Genomic DNA, 26,359 nt, shown 5'->3' with positions numbered 1-26,359 from the left:
CAGCAACCATCAGAGAAAATCAGACATCAGTGTGTGTGTGACAGAGCAAGGGAAGCTTATCAAATAAAAGTCAGACGTTTGATGGCTGGTATCTAGCCCAGGCGGGTTAGAAACTCTGATAAATAAACAGAAATGACATTTAAACACCTTTACGAACATCTGTGCGTCTTTCTAAATAAAGGGGATTTACGTTCGGGCAAATACTCCAAATACGCTGAAAAACAAATTCTTACCCAACATTTAGTCGATTTTTTTTCTTTCATTATTACTCTCGGATTTAATTCGTGCACGTCTCCGTGCTCCAACCACGTGTTCTCTGTGTTTATCCGCAAGGCTTTCTGGGAAGCGGTGCGCATGGCAACCAACGTAAACACCAGTGGCCCCCCTCTCCCCCTCCTCCTCGTCTGCCTCTTCTTCCAATCGGCTTTGCAACGGCGCCAAAAGCGGGAGAAAATGGCAAGCTCGGCTCGCAGCGAGGACCACTACTACGAAAGGATAACGTCAGCTCAGCAGAGCATACACGAAAGGTGAGGACAGTTGGTGTTTTCGTATTATAAAGAGCACGGCCCCGTAGAACCGCGGACTCGAGTTGTCACCGTTGCCGTCTGATAGCCTCACCTTACCCGTTAGCTTCCTAGCGAAGTCCGCGTACACAGAGATGAGCAGAAGCTAGTTCTTTAGCCTGCTTACTTGGATTCGTGGATGTGTATAAAGCAGTAACTGATTAGCGTTTGCGTATTAATGAAAGTTAGTCAAGTTCCCATGAAAGTTGCTATCCTGCATTAGCATGTGTGTTATGGAAGCTCGCTGGGTTCATAAGTCTGACGGTTTGGCAATAATTAGCCCAGGAAACCACGGAGGTGCTGGAGCGGTGTGTGTGGGTAACACCTTCTCTGTGCGCTCTGTGTGCAGGGAGAAACGGAGGCTGGAGCTGGAGAGGGAGCTGTTTGCTTACTCCAGATCCGATAAAAGAGCGTAAGTCACTGGTTTGAGTTAAATATCCAATTATATGTGAGTGGACTTTCATCATTGTATATGAAATTGATTTGAAAAAATTCCCATGTATTCATAGATTGACAGCTGTTTTATTATTTTCATTTGGGAATAAACAATCCAGGCATTTGTGTCAGTTTTTATTTAATACAATGTGTACAAGCATAACACTGCTTTAAAAAAAAAAAGAAAAAAAGATGTAAATCATGTCTCATAAACACCAACATGCCAGGTCCATCCAGCAGGGCTTAGGTTGATGGGCGACTTGAGAATGAGATTTAAATTTAAAACATATTGTGCTTAACCTTTTCTCCTGAGAAGTCGAGCTCTTATTTTCTGACAATGCTCTTAGATAATATTTCTTTTGAATAATAGTTCTCCACTGCCTTCAGCTTACAGATAAAGTGTTCCAAACTGCGCAGTTATCTCAAGGAAATCTGTGACAGGGAAGCACGAGCGAAAATGAGAAACCTTGAGCTTCTGAGAGATGTGGAGTGCATAGAAATTAGCATGAAGGAATATAGTCCTGACCATGCCCCCCTCCAACAACAAAAGGTAGAACACACACATGCTCTGTCTCTCTTTCTCTCTCTCTCACACACACACACACACACACACACACACACACACACACACACACACACACACACACACACACACACACACACACACACATTTGCTCAAGTTCATTTGTTCAGTGGAGTAGCTTTTGTCATTATGGAGTCGTACTGAAAGCAGGCTTTTAGTATGAACAAACACTCCTTTCACTGCGGTGGAATCAGATTTGACAGTTGTACTTTTCTTCTGACATTTTTAGATTCACGTGTAATAACCAGTAATTACTGCTGTCCAAGCTGTACGTTTAAGAAAATCGTAGTTCTACGAGGTTAACTTTGGAATAATGGCCGCCCATGCATGTGCAGGTATATATAAAATATATATATTTATTAGGGATGCTGCGTTTTTATAAATGAGCGTGTTGTTGATGCTCATTTGCCTTAATGCCTTGCTGCAATTTTAACAGAGTAGACATTTGCTTGCAATGGCTTGATGTGACAATAGTAAACACTCAAACTGTGCAATTTATCATGACAAGCAAATGAACGGGGGAGAAAACAATGAGCCAGTCAGATTATCACTTAAAACTCAACGACAGTGCTTGACAGCTTAATATCAAATTAACAAAATTGGCTAATTATGACTCACCGAGTTAATTGCCCAATATAGAGACTCTGAAGTGCTCCAGAGATTTAGCCATTCTCTCCCCTCAAGCAGTTGGTTTATTTCCTCTTGATGCTTTATGAGTCCTGCATGTTTGCTGTTATTTTGGTCGTCCTGTTGCACTTTGTTTCCATTGTGTAAAATCAACCACGGTTTTTTTCTGGTTGAACCGTGATGCTTTTGGTACAAAGAAAAACACATTTCTCAAACAGACAGTGAGTATATATTCCCTCTCCGATTAGCATGTATATTTATCTAGATTTTATTGTATTTGTATTTTTGGTATTTGTGCTGTATGTTAAAAGACACATTTTTTAAAGGTCTGTTTTTGTAATTTAAAGGTGTGGCAAAGGTTCTGTTGGAGTTGGCAGTAAGGCAGTGAGTCCGCCCGGCCAAATGAAAATGCTAAGGGGTGTCAGCGTCTGCATAGAGGACACTCACTTAGGAAAACCCTCTGTTACTGATAGGGGCTGCTTTCAGCTACTTTCCTTATTTTTTTCCCCCCCACTTTTACACCACATCCAGCTAATATTCAGACAGGTTAGACGAGTTTGCATGACACATGCCAGTTGAATATTAAAGAAGTCATTTATCTTTTAATTATTAATTCAGTCTTATTTCATACAGGCTGAGTGTTTGAAAAAGATTTCCAAATTTATGGAAGCAAAGAAGAAAATGGAGCGGGAACCAGCAAAGGTATGCAATAGCATGTGATCACACACATCACATCCTTTATGTATCAGGTAACCTGCACTCTGTTTGTTTGTTTTATATTTTTTGGATGATAAATGGTACTTATTTCTTTTTTTCCAATGTTTAAAGGTTTATGCTAATTTCAGTTCTATCAAGTTACGTTTTTAGGTTTGGAATAACAAAGGAACGTAGACATTATGCCTGGTAAATCTGTAGAGTCTACATTTAAACTGTGTATCTGTAATAACACAGGTGTCTAATCCTAGCTGCTGAATCTGTACAAGCGATGTAGTTCAAGCCCATGGCTGCTTTCTCCCTTCACTTAAAGCAGTTAAAGCTCTTTTAGATGAAATGTCTAAGACATCTCATAATAACTTGGAGCATGCTGTCTAGAGCAGTCACTTGTAACTGTGTGCAAAACCCCCCTCAGTCTGTCGATATTGTAATGAGCAAAATGGTACCGTCACTCCATTATGCATACAAGCCATTGGCTGGCAGTGTGCATGTCCCTCAGGCTGCAGCATTCATTAAGGGAAGCTTACCGGGCTGAAAGCTGGAGACAGATGATAACGGGATATGATTTTCATATTTAATACATTCCTTGGAAGAGCACACGCGTGCCGCAGATTGATAGAAGAATCAATTGCTACTTTAGTGAAACACTTTCTACTTTGCCCTGCAGCTACCGATGGAATCACTCAGCCAAGAAATTAACTTTTCCTCTTTTTTTACCTACTTTGTGGATCTGCTGGGCAGGCTGCATGGTTTACAGTGAATGTTATTAAGCAGCTAACTGTTTGGTATTTAAGACGCTTATCAGAAAAGAAACAGAAGCCATACTTTTTGTTATTATGTTTGGAGGGAGGCTTTTTTGCTTCTCTCTCTCCCCGCCCTTGGTGACATTGCAGACATGAATCAAAACTTGTCTAAAGGATTTCTAATAAGATTAAAAGTTAAAACATTGATCCTGAGACATTCTTTTGAAAAATGTTGTGAAAAGAATTCTGACCTTGGCCCAAATAAGCTACATTTATTCAAATTTCTAAAGTGGATAGCTGACATACTTGAGTTGAAATTCTTTCAAAATAGCACTTATTTAACTGAAACAAGAACTTTGACATTTTAAGCGATCCATATTCATGCCTGGAAAAAAATATTTTATGAGGTAATGAAAAGTTTAGCTGATAAAATGAATATATTGTGTGTGTGTGTGTTTGTTTTCTTCATGAGTGCAGGCTGAAGCTGTTCGTGCACAGCACCAGGACGGATACGTCTCTCACCCAGCTAAGGATTTTAAACAAGCACCAGTGGAAATTTTTATGGGCCACCAGACCTCCAGAGGGCCTGATGCAGAAGCTGGCAGCACAAGTGTACACTCACACCAAGCATTGCATCATTCACCCAATCGCAGCCTGCACTCCCGCGAGCGTCTACCAAGTGGCCTTTTGAAGGACTTCACAGTCGGCGGAGAGGATGCCGCCAGCAACCGAGCACATTTATCAGATGACATTTCAGGCTCAAACGATTCCCCTGACGACGGTAATTTGAGTGACAAACATGAAAGAACGATGGGGCCGCTCCCATCTGTTCGTGCCTTAACAGGCACAGCTGGCAGTGTGGCTTTTGGAAGTGATGATGAACGGGAACCTTCACCTTTGGCGACCTTGACAGGGCCTGAGAAGAATCCATCTCCTGGCAGCAGAAGCCCGACGAGGACTCAGAATTCCATCGCAGAACACACCGACTCCAAAGAGGTGGCTCACGAGGCACGCACGATGGAAGATGAAGAGAGAGGTCACGGCCATTTGATGCTAAAAACCACTTTGGGAAAAGAAGCTGAAGAGAGAACAGGTTTGCAGTGATCTTTCTGTCTGTGCTAGAATCTTTTAAAGCACTTTTTTTCCTTTACACTACATTGTATATTTACATCCAGGTAAAAGTGAGAGTGTCAGCACACTGAGTTCAGATGTGGAGTTGTCAGAGAGCACTGCTAGTGACCTGTCTATTTCTCTGACACAATCTGAGCTGGAGGAGGATGCACCAGAGGGTGGGGCACATGAGGGTAATGATACTCACGGAAGGCGTGATCACAACCAGCACAGTCCTGAATCGTCTCTGCACTCTAATGGCTCCAAGAAAACACTCCACTTAAACAGCAAAGCTGCAGTGGGGGCCTTGAAAAGGTACAGTATATATGACTAATGTAGTTTGTTGTCTGACGTTTTCAAAGTGGGTCAGTGAAGAAAAACACTAACATTCTTCCTCAAACGGTGCTCAGTGCAGTCAGCAGCTTCCCTCCCCAAAATTTAAGGCTAAGCGGGCTAAGCAAGGAGAATGTTCTGCATGGCCATGCCGAACCACAGAGGGCTGTTGATGATAGCGAGTGAACACGCCGCAAACTCCTCCTTTCCACCTTCACATCTGAGGCTGACAGAGAGGATTGTGGGAGTCACGGTTCATGCCACCGTCCTCTCTGTAGTTCAGCAGCAGCTGCGGTGGCAGTGATGCATCTTATAGGGAGAGCTGGGGACCTGTCACCAACAATATTGCCATAATCCAAGATAATGCTGTAACAGAGCAATTTTCTGCTTGAGAGACCTCGGGAAGTCCCCAGTGGAGGAGGAAATTTGTGGCACCATAGAGTGCTGTGGAGGGGTGGGCATGTGGACAGCACTTACAGCCACAAATCCTTAGCGTGATGATGGCCTCTGAGTTGAAGGATCATTTTGGATGGGGTTAGAGCCACAGAAAATCCTATGTGAATGTTTGCACGGAGAGCCTTTGCATTTTCGCTACAGTATGAGGTCTTTTATGAACAGCACCTCTTATGCTCTTAAAAAAAAACCTTCATTTTGTGTGCACTTTTTTCTTCACTGTACTCTCAAGGAAAAAAAAAAACACTGTTTAATGTTTGCCTTCTCTCTGTTCTTGGGTCACATTATGGACTATATTCTTAAATATTATTTCTTTTTCTGTAATTACAAAAATAAATAGTAATTTCTGAGCATTATTGGTATGAAAGGCTTTATTTTTTTAATTGGTCTGCTCTCTGTGAGCATCAAAAATATTGTGGAGGATTATGTTTTCTCTCTGAGAGTGCTGCATGTTTGTTTGTGCCCGACTGTGTTTATGTGTGGTCGACTATACTTTTTATAGCATGACCCCAAGAGGAGCCTCAGTTAGGCTGTGCTGGGTAGACAATGGCGTTGGCTGCAGCTTTCATTGTTAACACGGAGAGCTTCTTTGTATGAGGAGAAAACCAGAGGCTTTGATGTAAACCTCGCAGAGCATCCAGTCTCTATCCTGCGTGTATTTCTCTTAAGGTTAAAGCTTATATCGCCCCAACAGTCAGGGAAAAACAACCTATTTCTCCTACAGACTCAAATATTGTATAGTTTAATTTTTAATACCATCACAATGCCCTCAACGTGCTTTGCTCTCACATGTGTTGTCTGAAGTGCTGCATGGGTTTGATTGATTGGTGACAGCATGTGATACAGTTAACACTGGCTTCTTAAAAATCCCAGTTAATCCCACAGATGGAGCTTAAAGCGTATAGGATTTTGAAAAAATTGTAATTGCAGTGTCATTAGGGCATTGCTCAGGTATTTTTTTTTTCCTGTGGCTTAAATTCTAGTTTAGCAAAGGTCTCGCAAATTTTCACTCTGTATTTTCTTAGGTGAATTCTGACAGCGTGCTGGGCCTATCCCAGATTTAGGCAGGTGTAACTGCACTTAGTGTGTGCTGTTATTACTTGTGGTTATATTTTCCGTGTCCTTTTGTGTGTTACACTTGCTATTTGTGCCTGGATGGTGAGATTCGCCTGACACCAGTCACTCAATGGTGAGGCCATTCCATGTGATAAATAACCCCAGAGCCACAACTCGACGCTGTAGAGCAATACTGCTGCAGAGAGGCTGACCTCTTCCTCCTGGCTAACAATACACTCCTGATGATGTGGACACACGGACAATAGTAGCATCTAAAGTGAGGTTAGAGACCTTGACATGAAAGCTGGCAACAATACAGTAAAGAGAGAGGTTTGCAGGAAAACACAACTAATTCACTTTCTCACTCTCTAAAGGTCTCTTTTTGAAGAGCGTTGATAAATAAAGTGGAAAGAGAAAGATGACTATTTCAAGGCCCACGCTGGCAATAAGGGAAAGGGAAAAAAAAAGACAGAGCTTTTGCCTATTCTACTTCAGCCACACTGAAGAGGACTTGGCACAGATGTATTGCACACTACAGAATGTCATGGATATAATTCAAGCTGCCAGCTTAATCAGGATGTTACCAGGAAACAACCTGCAAAAAAGAGGGAGCAATTGTTTGCTGACCCCTAACCCAAGAGCCCATTACAGATTGTCATAAATTCTTTTTGGCCTCTTTTTATGTAAGGGGGCTCAGGATCTCTCGGCTTGGGGTTTCTGGGAGAATTCAATGAGGGCCACCCAGAGCTTAATGCTCAAGAAAGAGATGGATTCTCAATATCCACATGCATTAGGCATCCATTTCTCATTTTGTAGCCGCACACAGGACCAGATTAAAGTGTAAATCTCTCACCAAAGGAAATCATCCAGAGGCCCCTCTTTTTCCGTACACTTTTATGCACGAGCTACAACCGGTAATGGAGTTTAACTGTAACGTCATATTACTCGTTTCGAGCATTATTTCGCAATTTAACCAACTCTGCTCGATACCACATTAATTCAGCAGCAAACAAGCTCCGGATCTGAATGCTGGTTTTGTCGAGCTCTTCGCTTGCAACCTGTTATTACACGTGGCAAAATCAACGAACACGGTGAACTGTTGAAAAGCTGTATTGTGGAAGTTTAATGATCACATTCTCCAGCAAGCCTTGAGTACCTCAAGGAAATCGCCCGGAAAAAATGTTATCATAGTTTTATTTTCATTTAAAAAAATATCAGACCTATCGATCACGTGACCTCTTCCATTTTTTTGTTCATTCACCACACTAATAGGTAATTTATTTTAAGTCTCTCCCAGGAAGGACTCTTTAATCTGCTAGACAGCATTGAAGGACGACTTCGCAGCGAACAGGCCAGTGTGTACGGGGATTCTTCTGTCGATGGATTCGAGCTCAGTAGAATTATCAGGTACACCCTTAGTGTCTTTCTTCAAACTTTTTAAAACTTGTCTCCCCATGTCTGAATGAAATGCTACACATATTTATTTAAGGGGGCAGTTTGCGCAGATGAGGAAAACATATTAGCCTTCTGCCGAGGGCTCTCACATTAGATGAAGTGCCATTACCGCCATGCGTGCATCTTTATTTCTGAGGGGTTTTCAGACACGTGGGATTGTTATAGTAACCGCTCTGCTGAATTGTTACTGGGCAGAGAGAGCATTGTGCACATGATTTATTAGATAAAGGTTGGTTTTTGTAGAAGATTTTTCTACGTCACGATTCATTTACAGCAGTAGTGAAATACTGATTAACAAAGGCGAAGCTCTCCATCTGTACAAACGTCACATTTGTGAACGATGTCAACATCATCTTGGGCCATTTTGTGTCACAACCCTTGGTAGAGCGTTTAGCCATGCTGTGATATTATGTGAGCTGGAGTGCATGCGCCTTGATGTGTGTGATTATACTCATATTGTGTGTGAAGTATTAGCAGTTGTTCGATGTATGCTGTGTACTCCTGACCTGCTGGCAGAGCCCAGAGCTCCATGGCAATAGCTGACTGCTCTCTATATATTGGGAAGCCTTTGTGACGATGGAGCGGGCTTGAATGACGAGGACCTTGGAGCGTGTGGAGCAGTCGTCCTTCATGAGCTTCAGAAGTTGTCATGGAGCACAGAAAAGGGCTGCCTGCTACCACAGGATCTGGTGTGTGCTCATCAGGCCAGCACTGAGCCTAATGAAATAAGGTAAGGCTCCTGGTTTGTCTGTGAATCCTGCGCCAGAAACTGACATCAGCCTGTGCATGTTTTTTATATTATGGATTCATATGTTGCAAAAACAAAACAAAACCACAGGCTGGCTTATTTGTGTGCAGTTGCAGTTTTTGTTTAGGGTTATATTTTCATTTACTTTTGAATTGTGATGATGTAAAAATTATGCTTATATACATGTTATGTAAGCGTATTCATTGTTGCTGTTTATATATAGATCTATGATAAAATGTTGGTGATATTTTGGGTGTTGCGTGATTATCTACTTGTACCACCTCACAATGGAGTCGTTCAGAGCACAAATATCAGTGCTGTAAAAGCTGCAGAGTTCAATAGATATTTGTCTTCTTTTCTTCAGGAAAGTAAACCACCTTACAGTACGCATGGATGGCTGTGTGTGCATTTGATTTTATGTTACTATTATTATTATTTTTTTCCTTCACTAGACTGTGGGGAGGGTCATGCACTTACAGCAGTCAGAGAGATTTCATGCTACTATTTGATACAGTCTCCCTTGTCCACAAATGTAAAAGGTCATCTTTGGTGTCACCTCACACAGTAACACTGCGTGGGTGAATGTCATGAGTAAATTAAAATGCCCTATCTGCGACTTCCAGTCCTTTGGATAATGAGTAGTTATACTCTGAGCTAAATCCATGCTCTGCTTCAATACTCTATTGATTTCACTGAGACCTTTCCTGCTATATAGTCAATTCAAAGGAGCACATCTAACAGTGTCCCCCCTCTTTCCTCTGGAGATCCCTCCTGGCTGACCTCGACCTTTTTATTCAGTTTTTCAACCTGAATCAATTTTGCTGTCTGTGTCTATTCAGTGTTAACTGGAATTCATTAATAATCCATCACCTCTGAGTTGTTTTAGGATAACCCTTTCTAAAAAGGCTGCTTAAAGGAAGAGCTCTGAGAAATGCTTTATACTGGAGGTGTTCCAAACTTTTCAGCTTCTTCACTTTTCTTGATTATCTAATTATCTTTTACTTTGTGCGGGTATAATTATGATTTATGTTCGTATTTCCTGCTGTGTGCTCAATAACAAAGCCGCTATTTCTCTCCGTCTAATCCCACCCCCATCCTCACCGCAGCACCAGCCTCCCTCCTAATGCTGCTCGGCTGTGGGATCGCTGGTTCAAGCACGCCCTTGTGCTCAAGGAGCGCCGCGTCCTCAGCACTGAGCGCTTGGTCCAACTGTTCACGCCGCTGCTGCTCAGCCGTCATGCCACCTACAGCCACCAGGTAGCGTCGAAGGCACATCCACTCCAGTGACATGCACACAAACAAACAGGAGGTCACACACTTGCATCCCGAAAGCACACTGATATCTGCACAGAAATATGGCCCCCTTTTTCCCCTCTTCTTTCCAAATGAGCGAGTGTTTTTGTTTCTCTGCTTGTTCCTTTGCGTGTTTTTTTTTGAAGAGGAGTGCAGTTACTGCTAAATGCCCTCTTTGTGTCTCGTGCTGGAAACTAAGCCCTGGCCTCCTGCTCATCAGATTGCTCCACACATTGACCTAGACAGAAGGGAAACCCTGACCCATGTCGTAATCGCAAATTACAGCCTCAGCTTGGCTTCTTTCATCTCATGTGGTGTATTCATCTGAGAAACACTTGCTTTTAATTTAGTATTAGCCAAAAGTATAGCCGTCAGTTGGATCTGATTGAACGAGGGAGCCATTTGGACCTTCTACTCAATGGGATTATTTTAAATTTCCCACTCATTGACCTTGTGGATCATGCTCAATTAAACAAAGAAAGAAATGACAAAGAATATTCCCACTCAGAGCTCAACGATGATGTCAAGAGACATGTCAGCAAACCCACTATCTGGCTGCCAGAGTGATTATCTACACATGCAGGTTTTTGTCTTATTAATTTTTGTGGATTCATGTTATGTGGGTTCTTGTGGCTGTAGTATTGCTGACGCAGTGAGAGAAGCAAAGAGGGAGACTGTGCAGCCTCTTAAAAGTATGCACTGACAAAAGGAAGAGGGGTGCTGCCATCGAAATCATTGTATCCAAGCACATGAGGAAAAGCCTGAGTGGAAATCTTTCTTTCTCTTCAGCGTCCTCACTCCATCTCCATCTATTTCTCCGTCTCGTCCTCCCATTTCTCCGTCTCTCTCCTCTCTGTCCTCTCACACAACAGCTTACTCTCCACACACACAAGAGAAAACAGAAATTTCCATTCACATCTTGCCACACAGCCTGGCTACTCTGACAAATGGGAGCATGCAGCTCGCATGCACACACTCAAAGAGGCCCTTTGAATATTCAAGTGCTAACAGTTGCATTCATTGATATTTAAAATGCAGTGGGTCTGCGAGAGCCCTCAACCCACGGTACATTTGACTAAATCTAAAAAAAGGAACAAAGAGGGATATCGGGGACAAGGATCAAGACAGTTTTTATTGTGCAGCAGCATCAAATACCAAGTGGCAAACTCAGATTGTCCTGTGTTTGCGTCTCTTCTGCTCTCTGCAAATGAAAGCGTGAACATTGTCAGTCATAACTGTGACCCACTGATAACAACTTACAATGCACTTAAAGTTTGTCACTGTCAAAATCCTCCTGATCATCTCCATATTAGCGCTCATTAAAAGTTGCAAATGGCCATCTGAGGCTGAGAGGCAGTCTTTGATCACAAAAGAGAAATGGTGATGGAAGGATTTGATACGGGGGAGGGAAGAAGGAGAGAAAGGAAATCGGCGTGTGGCATCTCGCTGCTCCCCATCTCCTGGAACAGCTCCTCTTAATTGTGTATCCTCATCTCCACAGAGATAAAAATGAGCAGAGTGGGAGGAAGAGAGTAGTTTGTCTCAATCCTCTCAGCCAAGAGGGAAGATATCTGGGACGTGTTGCACATTAACACCGGGGTGATTGCATTCTTTAGGCAGTTCTCTAATCTCATGGATGAAAAGAGAGAGTGAGAGGAAAAAAGTGTGATTGAGAGGGAGAGCGGGAGCGAAAGTGTGCGAAATCATCTTTGAGTTAAACGAGTGAGACAATTTCAAGTTATTTTCTCTTGGCGTTTGAACACGCATTACAGCTGCACCTCTGTGCGAGCAGCCATGGCCAAAGTAAATGACTTGCCTAATCGGCGAGAGTTCAATTTGACACTTCCTTCACAAAATGAGAACAATTAAGAGTGTGGTTTTAATTTGTGCTGCTCGCAGGCCAAAGTGCTGCTGAGGACACTTCTGTCCCGGTCCAGTGAGGAGTGCCCCTCAGCAGAGGACAAGAGTGACTTATCTTCTTTATGTGGTCCTCCTTCTCTGCTGGCTGATGGGGATGCGAAGCCTGCCAGGCCCGTATGGAAGCAACGGATCCAAGGTCATTGAAGATGATTGGTATAATATCACATGATCAATTCTAATTATGAAAATGATGCTAATGAAACGTTAATATGGGTTTGGGTTTTAACAAAACATCCAGCATGGATCTTTGTGATTCCACGCTGTGATAAGTCATTGTGTCACATGTAACAAGACCATTAATTGGAAGAAATATGGACTTTTTTTTTCTGGAGACCAACTCTGCAGAGTACTAAAACTTCCCTTTCATGAAAGAAATCAATTTCACCATAGAGCTTCTTTTTTTTTTATATATAAATCCCTCACAGCGCAGTTTTCATACAGCCATCCTTTCAGAGCTAAAGAAAGACCCCCCCATTCCCATTTCTATCCCTAGACTCCCTTCTTCCCTGCCATTGCTTCTCACTATGCGCTTCCCTTTCTTACAGAACTACAAAGTGCTGAAGAGGACAGCCAGGACGAAAGCCCTGTGGAAAGTGGTCCTATTAGAGGTAAAAAGGCATTGCCGGTGCCCCAGCATTCACACTGTCCTTATGTTGTGGTTTGTTTTCTTCCCACTGCAGTGAATAATGGGCTCTTTTACACAATGGCTGAGGCAGGATGATCAAGGTGAATCCAGGGTCAAAGTCCCACCTGAAGAGCTGTGCTAGTTCTCTCTAATTATCTCCGAGAAAACACTAGCTGTGTTTTCAGCTCGGTCTGAGGCATTCTAGCAAAATTGATAATTCACTGCCCCAGCATAATGCGGCCGCTTTAATTGTCAGGGCGCCAGGGTGGGAAGCGCAAAAGATCTGTCATCGGTTCTCATTATCTTCTAAACAATGCTCCGGCAAGGCTGGACTTAAAATACTAGATGTGACGGCATCCTGGAAGCAGTTGGTGTGCCCATCCCTCAGCTGCACCTCTGAAATGTAAAGCAATCCTATACTACCCTTGGCTATCAGATTTCCTACTGGGTTTTTCATGTGTCCGCATCCCTAAGGTGCACAGCCAGCAAAATGAGTCCAGTTTCCAATCGCTACACTTAATCAAAAGAGACATAACCAGCTAAAAAAAAAAAAAAAAAAACTTGACTAAAGATTTTGCAAGGGAAGGATTTTGCTGTGCTGAGCGACATCAATGTCACAATCAAAAACGGTGACCTTGGAACTGATAGTAATTGCCAAAACATGCACGCCTGTAGACCTGCTGGGGTTTTTGAGACTACGTGTAAAAGCAGTGGCTGTATGAAGTGGAGATTGGAATGCACTGTAAACATGGTATGGCTTTCAACAATGATTAAAACCTATGTTTTTATTGTGAATCCTAGCTGAAACTGTTAGGACTTGGTCACAGAAGATCACAATTTTGCTTTGCCTTTCACATTCTTTCTTTGAATGTGTACTTTTTGTAACATCAGTGAGATAACAGCCCATTTATTATGTACTTCTGTTCTGTTGATTTTTGCCAGCTCAGTCTCTCTCCTCCACTCAAATATGATACCGTTTTTAGTGTCACGGAAAGTAATTACAAGTGTTTCTTTTATTTTTTTTAAACACAAAATCAATCATTCCCTTCCTGGTAGGGGATGCTGAGATAATGTGAGATGCTGATTGCTGTCTCATGGAAACTGTTGCTGCATACTGTAGGCTTGAATCAACAGTTTAGCTGAATGAGCAGAGTGTTTCTCACCCACTCTGTTAAGTGATGAAACCAAAAACACAAAAAAAACGGAGCCACTGAAGCGTGTTGTCTCATCAAACACAGAAACCTGTGAAAGTTGGAAACCTGGGTTATAAGCAAATATTTGACCGTGACTTTGTGTGTGTGTGTTTGTGCCTGTGTGCGTCCACGTGTGTCCCTAAATAGAGACAAAAGCATATCAGTTACTTAAACAATCAGCCATGATGGAAAGGCGGCAGAGTTCTGAAGAGGAGGAGGAGGATAGCCTCTCAGGTAAGGGATGTGGTCCACTCTTCCAGTCAAGTAGGGAACAACTGGAGCCTAATCATTGGTTACCAAGGAAATACGTGGACATGAGAAGCAACAGTTCTCTTCTATGCTCACATTTCTGCTCAGTGAAGTTTCAACAAATCCCATTTTTATCCCATTTTAACTCCACAAAACATATCATAGATTTTAGTTATCACATGATTTGTGATATGCGCCATATTCAGGGTGGATGCAAGAACTTCCAAATGGATTGTTAAAAAACATACTTTGAATACGAATTCACTGTACTCATAGCATAGCACTGCTATTAGCCTTACATGTTTCTATATAAGTATACAAGGTAAATTAGCTTGTGATGAGATCAATCAAGAAATCAAATGGTTTCATCCAGCCCTGTTTGCTCTTTTAAGGAATAAATCATGGCCATGAAGAGGACCTGCGGAGGGCCAAAAGCTCCTCACATCAAGACCCTTACCCTCGGTAAGAACATTGTTATTATTCAACGGGCCACACGAAATGGGCCACCAGACACCAAAGTGGTTGATGTACATTTGCATGGCTGCTCTCATAATTCCCTGTTCATTTCCATAAGATCAAGGGGGTGCCACCCATTAACTCGCTTACAAAGACAAAAGGTCCCTAAAGCCCCCTCTTACTCACCGTTTGCTGGGTTCAACCAGGTTTTAGAATTCAAAAGCAGATCGGCTACCACAAAAATAAATTGGAGCCCTAAACTGTCTTCAGGCTTGTTGTCGAAATGCAAACATATCACGTCAAGAAGAGAATCGGGGACAACGCTTTTGGAAGAAGCCGGCTCGAGTGTTGACAAGGACAAATGTCCTTTCATTTTTCACCCTTGAAACATTTTTAGGCTGGTCAAATCAGAGCTCTAAGTGGTTAAGAAAAGAACATCTAATGATAAATAGCTCAGTGGAAACTAACCACGCCACGGTTACATTTGAATATCAACACGACTTCATCAAATCTGCAATTGCATGTCAGGTCCTCAGAGCACCTCTTCACTGCAAACCATTTGGGCTCTAGTAATGGCTGGGTAAACGTTATGAGGAATAATCTTCTCTGATTTCATGTGATTACTGGGCACCATGCTGACACAAGGGCTGAAGTCTGCATCTCCCTGGCCTGGCAAGCAGGCGCTCCCAGTCTGCCTATTAGCCCAGGGAAGGGTCTAATGGCCTGGCTCTATTGTGGTCCTCATAGCTGCTGATGTCTGCCACTACCAGCCCGGGTGACCAACCTCTTTAATAAACATGAGCCAATTTTGGGCCCAGACCCTCTCAGATGGTGCCCATCTCCCTGTCATTAATGTGCATGGGAAGTCCGCAATATCTGTGATTAAACAAAATTTGCAGAACAGAAATTAGACTGCAAAACAAAATGCCACGAGGAGTTATGAGACAAGTTGTGTACACAAGAGAAATTGGAAAAACAGGTAGTTATGCATGGCCAACACTTTATTCCAACTGGAGTGTGGAAGGAAGCACCAAGCACGTCTTTGGTCATACTCGGAGTGGCTGTGCGCCCTGAATAGACATTTACTGATAAAAGAACTTTAATTGTAAAGCAGTGATATTGGACTCCTCTATGTAAGGATCCAGGTCAGAGATCAGAGTCTGAGTTAAAACAGCTCGTGCACAGATGATGCTGTAATTAGTCCATATTAAGTAATGTAAAGTAAAATGATATTACATCATAACATTTGCCCTGCTCAGTTCAGTTTTATTTATGTCCACTTACAACATATATTTTTAATAACCCTTTCAGGCAGTTTTGAACAATATTTCTCTTATTATTAGACTGATAAGTTTTATGTTGTCTTCTCTAGTTCTTAAAAATAGATAAATCCCTGATGCTTAAACACAGTGGGGGAGGGAGGCAATACAATGCAGAGGATGCTGGAGGAGATGGCTGGTTGGACATGGAGAGGGTTTAGTCACAAATAAACTTAGTGAAGTAAATGACAGCTGTTGGGACAGTTGGATTTCCTTTGGATCACAAATACAATTTTTGTTTCATTTTAATGTTCATCTTGACCCAACACCCATCTCTTTGTTTGGAAGGATTGTGTTTTTGCTTTTTGTTGTGCATTTCCAGAACAGGTTTCATCCTAAATGTAATTTAAAGCAGTATTTTGAAGGACTTTATTGTAACTTGTTTTTACCTGCTGCCGCTCTGATACAGCAATTGCGCCATTTCTCCCTCAACGCTTAGATGTAAGCATTCTACTTACAACAGTCACTTCTTGCTCTTTATTGCTTCCACAAGTGGTCTGGAAGCCCTGTGCTTAAGCAGAGGCGTAACATTGCCCCATTTTCCTCCTTCTTTCTCTTTGCGTCTCGCTCTCTCTCTTACCCTTTTTCAATCTGTTTGCCCCTCTTCCTCGCCGTCTTCCTGTGTTTTCCTCTCCCCTGTCTGTGTTAATTATTTGCTTTATTTTGTCAGCGAGCTGATGAGTGACTTCAAAAGGAGGATGGTGCTGGACTCGAAATAAAAAAATGGCTTCCTCTCTGTTGTCTTAGACAATAATTATGATTTGCCAGTTAAGCCTAGACTACAGCAGAGGGATTGTAGTTTAAAGCAGAGGCTTTGGTGCAAAAAATGCATTTATAGCCTTTTGTGAGGCTTCTCATTATGTGTGGGCCTGATTCATTAAGTAATTGGTTTGCAGTTGTTTACATGAGTATTAAGGCCTTCTATTCAGGGCCTTTGAGAGATACATTGTGCAAATGTTGCATGTTATGAATGCAGAATGAGAGGCGGGGGGCCAGTGCTATTGGCCAAACACTGCACTCAGCTGAAAAGCGAGAGAAAAGCACTGGGTGCTGCTTTGCATAGCAATGACTGGGGTCTTAATAAGCTTTACAGATTAAATACATGCAGTCTATACAAGATGCAAAGAGATACTCTTAACACATTTATATGTGCTCATTTCACTATTATGAAGTTGGAGAGAATTGGGCTCTTTCATATTCTTTTGCTTTCCAGTGTCTCTCTTTTCCTCGCTCTCTCCCACACAGTGTTTTTCAGTTAGATACTTTTATGGAATGTTCTGTTTATTGTATTATAACTCGCGGGGAAGCGACTGATCTGCAACATTTATGAAGGATTTGTCCATTAGAAATCTTTTGCTGTCTTTGTGAGTAGCAAAGTAAAATCACTTTGTGGTTGAGTGGGGATGAAAGGAATAATGCACGAAGGAGTGAGTCTTAATAAGCAGCTGCACTCCATGTAAAGACCACTTGTTCCCCTTTGTATGCGAGTGCATGCCACTGCTTCCTCTCGTGCAAAGAAACATTGTGCTCCTTTCTACTGTAGGCATTTCAGATGGCACTCCTTTCTTGTTTTTATTTTGGGGTTTTTAATACCTTTTTTATGCCCCCTCCCCGCTCCATCGCGTATCCCCATTTTTGATCCAGAGACGGGGGGGGGGGGATGCTCAAGCACATGTGCACAGACACACAAAACAAAATCTGCAGCCATCAGACGGGGTGATGATTGTTGTGCCTAGTGCCTGCTTGACAAAAACCTTGACTCAACAATTAGTGGTTTACAGCTTTGCGTTGGACAACAGGATGTGCTCAAGCATTCGACCTCAGATCATTCAGTGTGTCAAAATCAGAAGCTGCGTGTGTGTCTTTCCTGCACACACACACACACACACACATATGTGGAGACTATGTGAACATGTCACAATTCACTGGGAGGAGAGATGGAGGAGTGAGAGGGACCAGAGCTGAGAAGGGGTGAGGACACGTAAAAGAGAAAGCAGGACATAGAGGGGGAGAGAGAGACTGTAACGGACAAAGAAGTATTAATAGGTGGAAAATCGCAAATCCAGAATCCAAAAACGACATAAGGAGCACAAAGACAGCAGAATAGTTGGCCGTGTGAGACCGAGCTGCCTTTTACCCATACTGCATCTGTTCTTCTAAATGTTTTTATGGTTATAACGTCAGGCAACAAAGTTGTTTTTCTGTGCGTAAACATTTGACAGTATGTTAGCTGCACCCAGCCCAGCCCACCCCCACCACTCCACTACCACAAACAACCATGAATAGATAAAGGCAGCATTTAGAGACTCCAGCCAGAGGAGGTCACTGTGCTGCACTGGCTCTCTGAAACGGATGAATGCCTGATTGCTCTTTTATAAAAGAAGCCGTCTTTCAGGCATTTTCTGTTTCTGTGTTTTCACATTTTATTTGTGATCACTTTATTTAACTTTGGGATTCGTTTAGGTTGACGCAAAACTTTAAAGCCAAAGACGGCACATGTGACCCGTGTTGTTATTGTTCAAAGCAGCTTGGATTCATTTACTCAGATGTTTCTGGTGCTTTATTTTCCTGTTTTCTCTACATTATTGCAATTTTTGTGTCGGACAGCCTGCAAATTTCAGTCCACCCTCGATTAGATGAGGCGTTAAAAAAGTGTAACCTGATCTGTCCTTCATCCATCCCTCACACTGGCTGTCTCCACTAGACTGCCACCAGTCAGGACGAGAGCCCGCTGTGTTGAAATCATTGGCCCAGTGCCTCTTTCTCTGAGTTGCAGTACTTACTCATTGCCAGCAGAGAGCACTCACATGTTAGAGAGCGCCCACTCACAGTGCACTCATAGTTGCCTCTCACTGTTTGCCCCCACTGAGGGCTATATCCTGCTACCATTCAGGCCTGTTAGAGTACATCTAAACGGAGCCTAAACAATGTTTCTGCAGGGTCATAGCTGGGATGGGAGTAGGAGTTGATGGGAATGATGAGGTGATGGGTCTCCCTTTACCTTTAGACGAGCACAGCCGCGCAAAAGTGCTATTGTGCTATTAGCATTTGTGTGTGGGTGGCAGAAGCTTATAAAAAAAAAAAAAAAAGCCAGGGTAAATAAAAGCAGTTTTCTAGCTGCTGGCAAGGCTGTGCTAAATGCTTGGTAAGCATTATTTCCTCTTACAGTATTCATTTTCCCTAATGTAACTGGAGGACAATGCATGAAAAAAATCTTAAATATGTCCAAGGACATGGATTTAGTCTCATGACTCTAGCATGAACGTGACCTTAAATTGTAAATTTGACACACTGTCAAGTTAAAATGTGAGATTTTGCTTTTTTTTCCCTGTTCGGTCCAGATTTAACTGTTGCACATGAACACGTTTTAGTATAATAGGTCATATTTAACTTGCGACTTAACTGTGTTAAAAAAAACTGTATTAGTAGTTTTTATTTGTTTCTCAAGAAAATGAGAAATATTCCATAAAACTGGATCGAGATGGTGCTCACAGAGTCAAACGTAGGATTTTTACAAAAAACACAGCAGAGAATTATTTAAAACACAGTTGCAGAAATCCCAGGTACTCTCACATAAGTGAATCACTGTGTTAATCCACAAGAAGTGTGCCAATTTTTTTTCATTATTCAATTTCACTAATCCAGTTTCTGCATGTAAAATATGTGGTAACATGATTGTCCTTGCACAAAAGCGCTATTGTGTTATTACGATGTGTGTGTGTGTGTGTGTGGGTGGGTGGCGAGCTTAAAAAAGACGGGGTAAATAAAAGCAATTTTCTAGCCATCAGCAGCAGTATTAAATCCTTGCTAAGCATAATTTCTTCCAATAGTCCTCACATTCCTTAATGTGACTGTTGGTCATAAGTGAAATACAGCTTCAATGGTTTCAAAAAGACTATTCTTTTTAGCTGCAGCTCACAAAACTACTACAGTCTATGTGAAGATGGTTTGTATCCTTATACTTGAGGAACTGATGTATTGCCATCTAACTATAATAAAGGTTTTGTTATTATAAAGTGCATACTATAGTCAACCTACTTGAGTTATTGTGCGACTGTAGCTTTTGTTCATTTCTGCGCTCCTTTAGCTCTACAGCATGAACATGGTTTTTATGCCAAGAGCTAAAGCAGTAGCTTTTTTGTATGTGTGTGGTAGAAGACTAGATACTTACTTGCTGAACTACTACCACAGGCTAATACAGCACACAACAGTAAAGCAGTAAAATGGCACGAAGAGCAAAATGTAAAGAATAGTCTTTGAAGCCTCTGCCATGGACAGATTGTGTTAATCTTAAAGAAGTGTGTCATTTCTAGCTGATGATACAAACTTCTGTTCTTACAATGTGTCATAACATGATATTAAATTTTATATTTATCAGATTTTATATTTCACACACTGTCATTACCTTTGTATTGTAATGACAGACAATGTGTTGTCATAACGCAAAATATAAAAATGTAAAAATACACACACACGCGTGTAAATTTATCATACGTTGAAAAACAAGAGTGTTTTACTTGACAAAAAAACAAAATAAACAAGAAGAGAAATTGAGAGAAATACTTATGTGTGTCAAATATATATAAAGCTCATACATTTTAAAGGTTATGTTGAACTCTAATGCAGAGTAGACAAAAAAACTGTTAAAACACGAGATAAACAACAATATGAAACCACTGCAAAGGCCATGAAAAGCGAATGAGTGCGGGGTTGAAAAAGAACATTACAATAGCTGTAATTTGCATCATTTTACACATTACATTCACCTCTGTGTGGCAGAGCTTGTAAAACACTGGCCAGCTCAGTCTTACATATTCAGATCATTGCCTCAATTAAGGGAAACTCAGCAGAAGATGAACTGGCATAAATGTTTATGGAAACTGAATATTAGATTGGTGAGGTCAGATCCAGGCTGGGCTCTCTATGGTAATAGACCCGTCTTGAAATCAGTCCTGTCCCTCACTGAAGTGGAACAGCTGATAGGCCATTCCCATCCCGAGGGGAAGTTCGAGAAAAGAAAAGCCCAATTTACTCGCTGTAACAGCTATTATTGTGGCAAAGGAGAGGAAGTAATGGTATAGATTATTGCTGTATTTTTGCTGCTGCAGGGTCTGGCTGGGATCTGTTGCCTAACCGTTGTAAATGGATACACTATTTGCCGTAGTTTAATGTTTTTACTTTATTCAGTTTAGAAAGCTGAATCGTGATAACACTTGGATTTCCTCATTGTGTCCGTCATGATTTTTGTGCTGTAGTGCAAACAAAGGAAAATAAATCCTGTTCTCTCCAAATAACGCAGGTAATTCATTTTATGCACCGTACAGACAGAAGGTGTTAATGTGTTAAACACACATTAACACAAATTAATTTATCGATGCAGTTCCTCTATTAGCTTGGTCAGACAAACCAGTATATAACACAGTATCATCATTGGTTAAATACTGTTTGAGGATATATTAAAAATCAATAATAGCACTTTAGATCTAAGCCACAATAAAAAAAAAGAAAAAGATGAATGATCTTTATTTACATAAATGTGTGTATTTAGCGAGATATTTCTACACGAATAAGCACATTTTGGAAATCCACAGCTCTTACATTCAGTTCACCATCAGCTTGCAGGCAGGCTGATTATCTGCTCTCAGGCCATAGCTTTTGTTTTCTCCCCCCACTGCTTTCCTTACTGCTTCCCTGCTTTGATTTTATTGCGTTTTAAGTGCCAGAGGTTCAGTATTCTCTCTGAACAGATGCACGAGTCGTCCAAACGTCCTGTAGGAAGTCCTATCAGCATATGAATGTAAAGGTTATATGCTAGTAATTAGACTGGCTCTGCGGTATATAGCTTGTAGCACAGAGCAATCTGCTCACAGTTAGGAATGGGAGGTGCATCTTTGTTCTCTCATTCGGTCTTAAGTTTAGAAAATAGCAACTGGAACGCAGCCAGAGCAATTTGGTCCTTATACTCAATGTACAGTCACATGTGCCAAGAGGGAGTGATGAGGAGATGAGGGTGATTGAGAGGGTGACAATCAAAGAGGTCACGGGTTTGAATTGATGCAGATGGAAAAGCGGACCAGATTTTTCATCTGTTTGAAACTCTGCATCATTTTTTTTTTTTTTTATAAGAAAGAATCAAATATAGGAGACCCAACAAATAAGCAGTATGGATGTGTATGCTAACCTGGGCGATGAGGAGGATACATTGTGGGCTTTTGAATAGGCTCTGTGATGATGTAAATTAAAGAGGAGGCCTTTAAAAGTGGAACAGGGGGCCTTATTGCATATGCATCGAGGCAGATCAAAGCCTTTTCGGAGGTCACACATTTACATAGCGATATCACCAGAGCTATGGGAACCTGGCAACCCTGTCTTTGGACTATTTTTGAATAAAGAGGGCCTTGTGGAAGTCCTTTGGCACAATTACACAGGAGTCAAGGAAGTTCCCTTTGCCACGATGGTTCTAGCCATTAAATATCATCTTTTGGAATTAATTAGGCGTCTTCACGCAAGTCTGTTTTGGTTGTTGTACGTATGCCAGTTGGACTGATTTATTTGTCTGTGTGTTTTATTATACTCAGACAAGATTTCTTTTACCTTTGTGAGTTTACACACAAAATGCCAAACATGTGAATGAACAACCACATAGCAAAATCACAAGCGCCTACAATAGGAGTCAAGGGAGTTCTCACGAGTGCACTGTCTGAGTCGAGCCACTAAATATCACCAAAGTTAAATGGATGCTCTTTTACAAAGATTTTATTTTATTCTATTGTACTGCTTTGGTTAGTTTGTGTGTAGTCCGTAACCTGATTACAAAGACTGATATCTGAATTGACGTATTTCACTTGCAGTATTTGGTCATGTTAAAGTTTTCTCTTCATTCTTTTCAGCAGTGAAAAAGTAAATCTCTCTCAAAGAGAGCCTGGGGTCACAACTTCACAAGGCTATTAACTATCTTTGTGTTTCCAGGAGAGAGAAGGCAAGCTCAAAGGCTCATTCTACGCTACAGTCAAAAGGTGAGTGTACACTAAATTATTTCATTTAAGTGAAAACACACAGTGTCAAAAAGAGGTTAATGACACCAAACGGATCACCATAGAGAATCCATGTGTTTACATCTGTGAAATTATTCAAAAATTTAAGCTTCATAAAAATACCATCTATTTGATTAAATTTCTCTCTAAATGCAGCTGGACCTTTTTGAGGATGTCTGTATAAAATGTGACCATGAAGCCAAGTCAGGTTCCTAAAAGATTAATTTGAAGCAAGCGCTACCAACTCAATTAATAAAAAAGCTAAAATGCTTTTATTTTAGGGGACATGCTGTGTCTTTGTGAACTTAAACAACAGCCCTGAACTTTGAGGCATTTAAGGTACTGCTCTAAATAATAAGCAGAGAGAACATTGCTGACTCTACAGTGGCAAAACGATGTTTAATGTTATGAGCTGCAATCAGAGAGTTCCCATGGACCACCAGGCCACCTTAATCAGTGCTGCTACATTTGATTTCATTGAATCGACTGCCTCCATTTGCAGCGCGAGCTGGATCTTCTCCACTGTGTTAAATCGGCAGTGCTTAACTTGATTTTCAAATTTGGGGAATTAAACAAATTGCAGGGAGGCAAATCTGGGGAGAAGAGCTGATGACTTGAGAGAATTGTGTCAGTGGAGCAAAGGAGACCTCCCTATTTTCAGTGCATTAGATGCTTGGAAACAAAGGTATCACAGTGCAGGTTTCGGTTAAATGTTCCTGAGTTGTCTCAGCGTGGGACTCTACACTGACAAACTGATCCTAGGGAATTCACAGTGCACAGCTCTAGGTCCAAAGATGCATAAGAAGATGATCATGAAGGGGAAATTGTCCTAATTTGAAATGAACTACAGTTTGGATTCTTATTGGCCAAGCTCAGAATTTTTTTTATTAATTAGTTATTGGTTGATTTTTTTTGTACATGTACAGCTGTGATCAGACCCAAAATTCTCCAAGCACAAAAGACCTACATTGAACACATACACTGATGAGCTGCAGCATTAAAACCACCTGACTATAATTACGTTCAGACCCCCTTCTGTCACCATAACACCTTTGTCCCATCGGTGCTCGGCGCGGTTTCCTCAACGCAGTTTTGGCGGAGCGCATTATTGCATTGGGAGAGGCTGCTGCTGTCGGGGAGCGCTTTGCCGCGGAGCCATGTTCAGTCTGTAAAGTTTTAAGTATAAAAACATCAACGTGAATGTCAGCAATGAAGCTTTCCCAGAAGACCAATGGGTTGTAAAGACACGCTCACCTGGCAGCGGTTTTAACGTTATGGCTAATTGGTATATAAACTGTGTAAAAGGAAGAATGTTAAGTTTCTAAGTATTCCAGTAAGCTCACCTTGACAAAGTGAGTATAGAAATAAAATACTTATTCTCAAGATGTCGACAGTAACGGTCCATTTGAAGCTTGGAGTGAGCATTCTGCCACAATAATGTAATCCTGTGTTTTGTTCTTTGTACCTCTCTGTATAGATTTCTGGGGTCAATCGGATGACAGCAACTCTGAGATTGAAGCAGCCTTGCGTCCTCAACCTTTCAACAGCGATGGCATTTATGACTTCTATGAGTGATATTTCCACTGAGATATTTTTTTAATGTACTATATTATATCACTGCAAAATCTGCGGCAGATTGACTCGTGGTAGTTCACCCGCTGACCATTATTTTAGTGGTCTGCATTGTAAATCGTATGCACACTGTATCATAAAAACAAATAATAAAGTTGACAGCTCTCACGCTGGGTAAAGTATGTGAAGAGTTGTCCAACACACTGATGTTAACCCTGCTTCAGTCTCTTTATCTGAACAACTCTCCCAGCTCATAATAACAGCTCGAAATAGATTAAACTGATCTTTTAAAGCGATTTGTTTGCACTAGGCTGAAAATCATGCATTTTGAATGCCGCAAGCATCTCCGAGTGCTCTACCTCCAGCATGCTCGAGTGTAGTGATGTGAGTCACCTGTGAAATGACAAAGCACAATGGCCACTCTGCACGCTTCTGCGCGACCTGTGAACCCGCTGAAGAGGCCCATCTCCCAGGGCACAAAGTGTTGCAGCACTAACAAACTCTGAATATTTTCAGGCTCTAATAAACGCTCTGCACATATTTTCACAGGCGCTTCTTTAATAATTCTCCTTAAGCCTCAGAAGTGCAAAGACGTGTTTACATTTCGCTGTAAATAAGCCACAAGTAGCAGAATTTATGCCGAAAGCACACAATGGAGCTACAATTTATGATTTTCCAGCATATTGCATGTCTGTATCTATTAATATCTCAAAGCTACTGCGTGGGAGGCTACATTCCAAGGTTTACATTTATAGTTCATTATGTCTGTGGTGTAAATTTCCAAAACCACCATTCTGGGTTGGTGGTAAAAGCCCCTGGCATTCAGTGTCAGCAGGATTCCATTAGTCAGCTTTAGGTGACTTTACATGCCTGAACCTTTTAAAGTAGGACTCCACATTCATTACCAATAATGGCTTCAGACAGCCCTGACCCACCACAGGAAAGGGACTGGCAGAATAATTTGGAGTTGGCTAAAAAGGCTCCCCAACATAATATCCATGTTAAGGAGCATGTCAACAGATACTTGTGTGCGACAGATAGCTCACGGTGAAAGTGGAGTTATATTGTACTAATGTGTACTAACACAGAAACATTATTTTTTTAAATATATAAAGAACTTCTGCGAGTGCGTGACACGGAGGCGATGGTGATAATATTCAGCTCGTTCTTTCTAAAGCGCCTGCGTTTTCACAGCGGTATGGGAGGAAGGGCAATGTTGCACTTAAGATTTTTTCACACCCGATCACATTCAGGCATTAGATGGAGCTGCAGTGGTTTTATGTTTTGTGTTGGTCCAGATGGAGATTATTGCAATGATGCATGAAGATGGAAAATGTCTGTCTTAGTTACTTAAATTATTTTGAGTAAGTCTTTTGTGGGGGAATCCCTTTGCTTACAGGCTGAATGTGAACAAAAATGCAGATGCTTGCTTTTATTTGAGATGTGATTGGTCAATAATACTATCATTTGGGAATTGAAGGGCAAGAAATTCCAAAGTGCCGTAGCAATGATCCAGTAATTATAGTTTCAGGGTAATTGTACTGTAGTCAGTGTTGTGGGGCAGTAGAGACAACGCTAAAACAATAACATATATCTTCTAATCATCACTTATTTTCAGTACGAGTTTAATGACTCGCCATTGATAACATGGGTTGGCATGGAGAAGGAGGGATTATGCCATTTGGCCCCATCAAATTTAACAGCCATCCACCATTTTGGCTAAACAAACCCAGTAAAAATAGCCGGCGGACAGTGGGAGAAAGGCGTACTTTTAGCATTCCTAAAATTCCTGTGATGAAAACTATGAATAGATACATAAATACACATTTTTCACCTTGAGTGATTCAGTTGCTAAACTCGAGCCCCGCACAGTGCACA

At 41.5% G+C, this 26,359-nt stretch overlaps 1 protein-coding gene across 4 annotated transcripts; it reads left to right on the top strand.

The window, feature by feature from the left end:
* Window positions 1-333: 333 nt before the first annotated feature.
* kiz (kizuna centrosomal protein) lies at window positions 334-24,694 on the top strand. Of its 4 annotated transcripts, XM_012923381.3 has the most exons (16): window positions 335-527; window positions 913-975; window positions 1,386-1,548; window positions 2,842-2,910; window positions 4,143-4,446; window positions 4,579-4,758; window positions 4,841-5,090; window positions 7,905-8,024; window positions 8,638-8,802; window positions 9,927-10,077; window positions 12,013-12,169; window positions 12,579-12,641; window positions 13,999-14,085; window positions 14,493-14,562; window positions 22,845-22,891; window positions 24,387-24,694. In XM_012923381.3, the coding sequence occupies exons 1-16, from the start codon at window positions 355-357 to the stop codon at window positions 24,482-24,484; spliced, it is 2,160 nt and encodes a 719-aa protein (XP_012778835.2). In that variant the 5' UTR covers window positions 335-354; the 3' UTR covers window positions 24,485-24,694. The 4 variants fall into 4 exon arrangements, 3 of the variants coding, with proteins under 3 accessions (XP_012778835.2, XP_012778834.2, XP_076733613.1); XM_012923380.3 differs by having other exon boundaries at window positions 4,143-4,758; XM_076877498.1 differs by lacking the exons at window positions 335-527; window positions 913-975 and adding an exon at window positions 2,556-2,754 and having other exon boundaries at window positions 1,392-1,548; window positions 4,143-4,758.
* Window positions 24,695-26,359: the final 1,665 nt, after the last annotated feature.

The sequence above is a fragment of the Maylandia zebra genome, linkage group LG19 (genome assembly GCF_041146795.1).
Source record: "Maylandia zebra isolate NMK-2024a linkage group LG19, Mzebra_GT3a, whole genome shotgun sequence".
Classification (NCBI taxonomy): Eukaryota; Metazoa; Chordata; class Actinopteri; order Cichliformes; family Cichlidae; genus Maylandia; species Maylandia zebra.
This window is presented reverse-complemented; position numbering and strand designations above follow the sequence as displayed.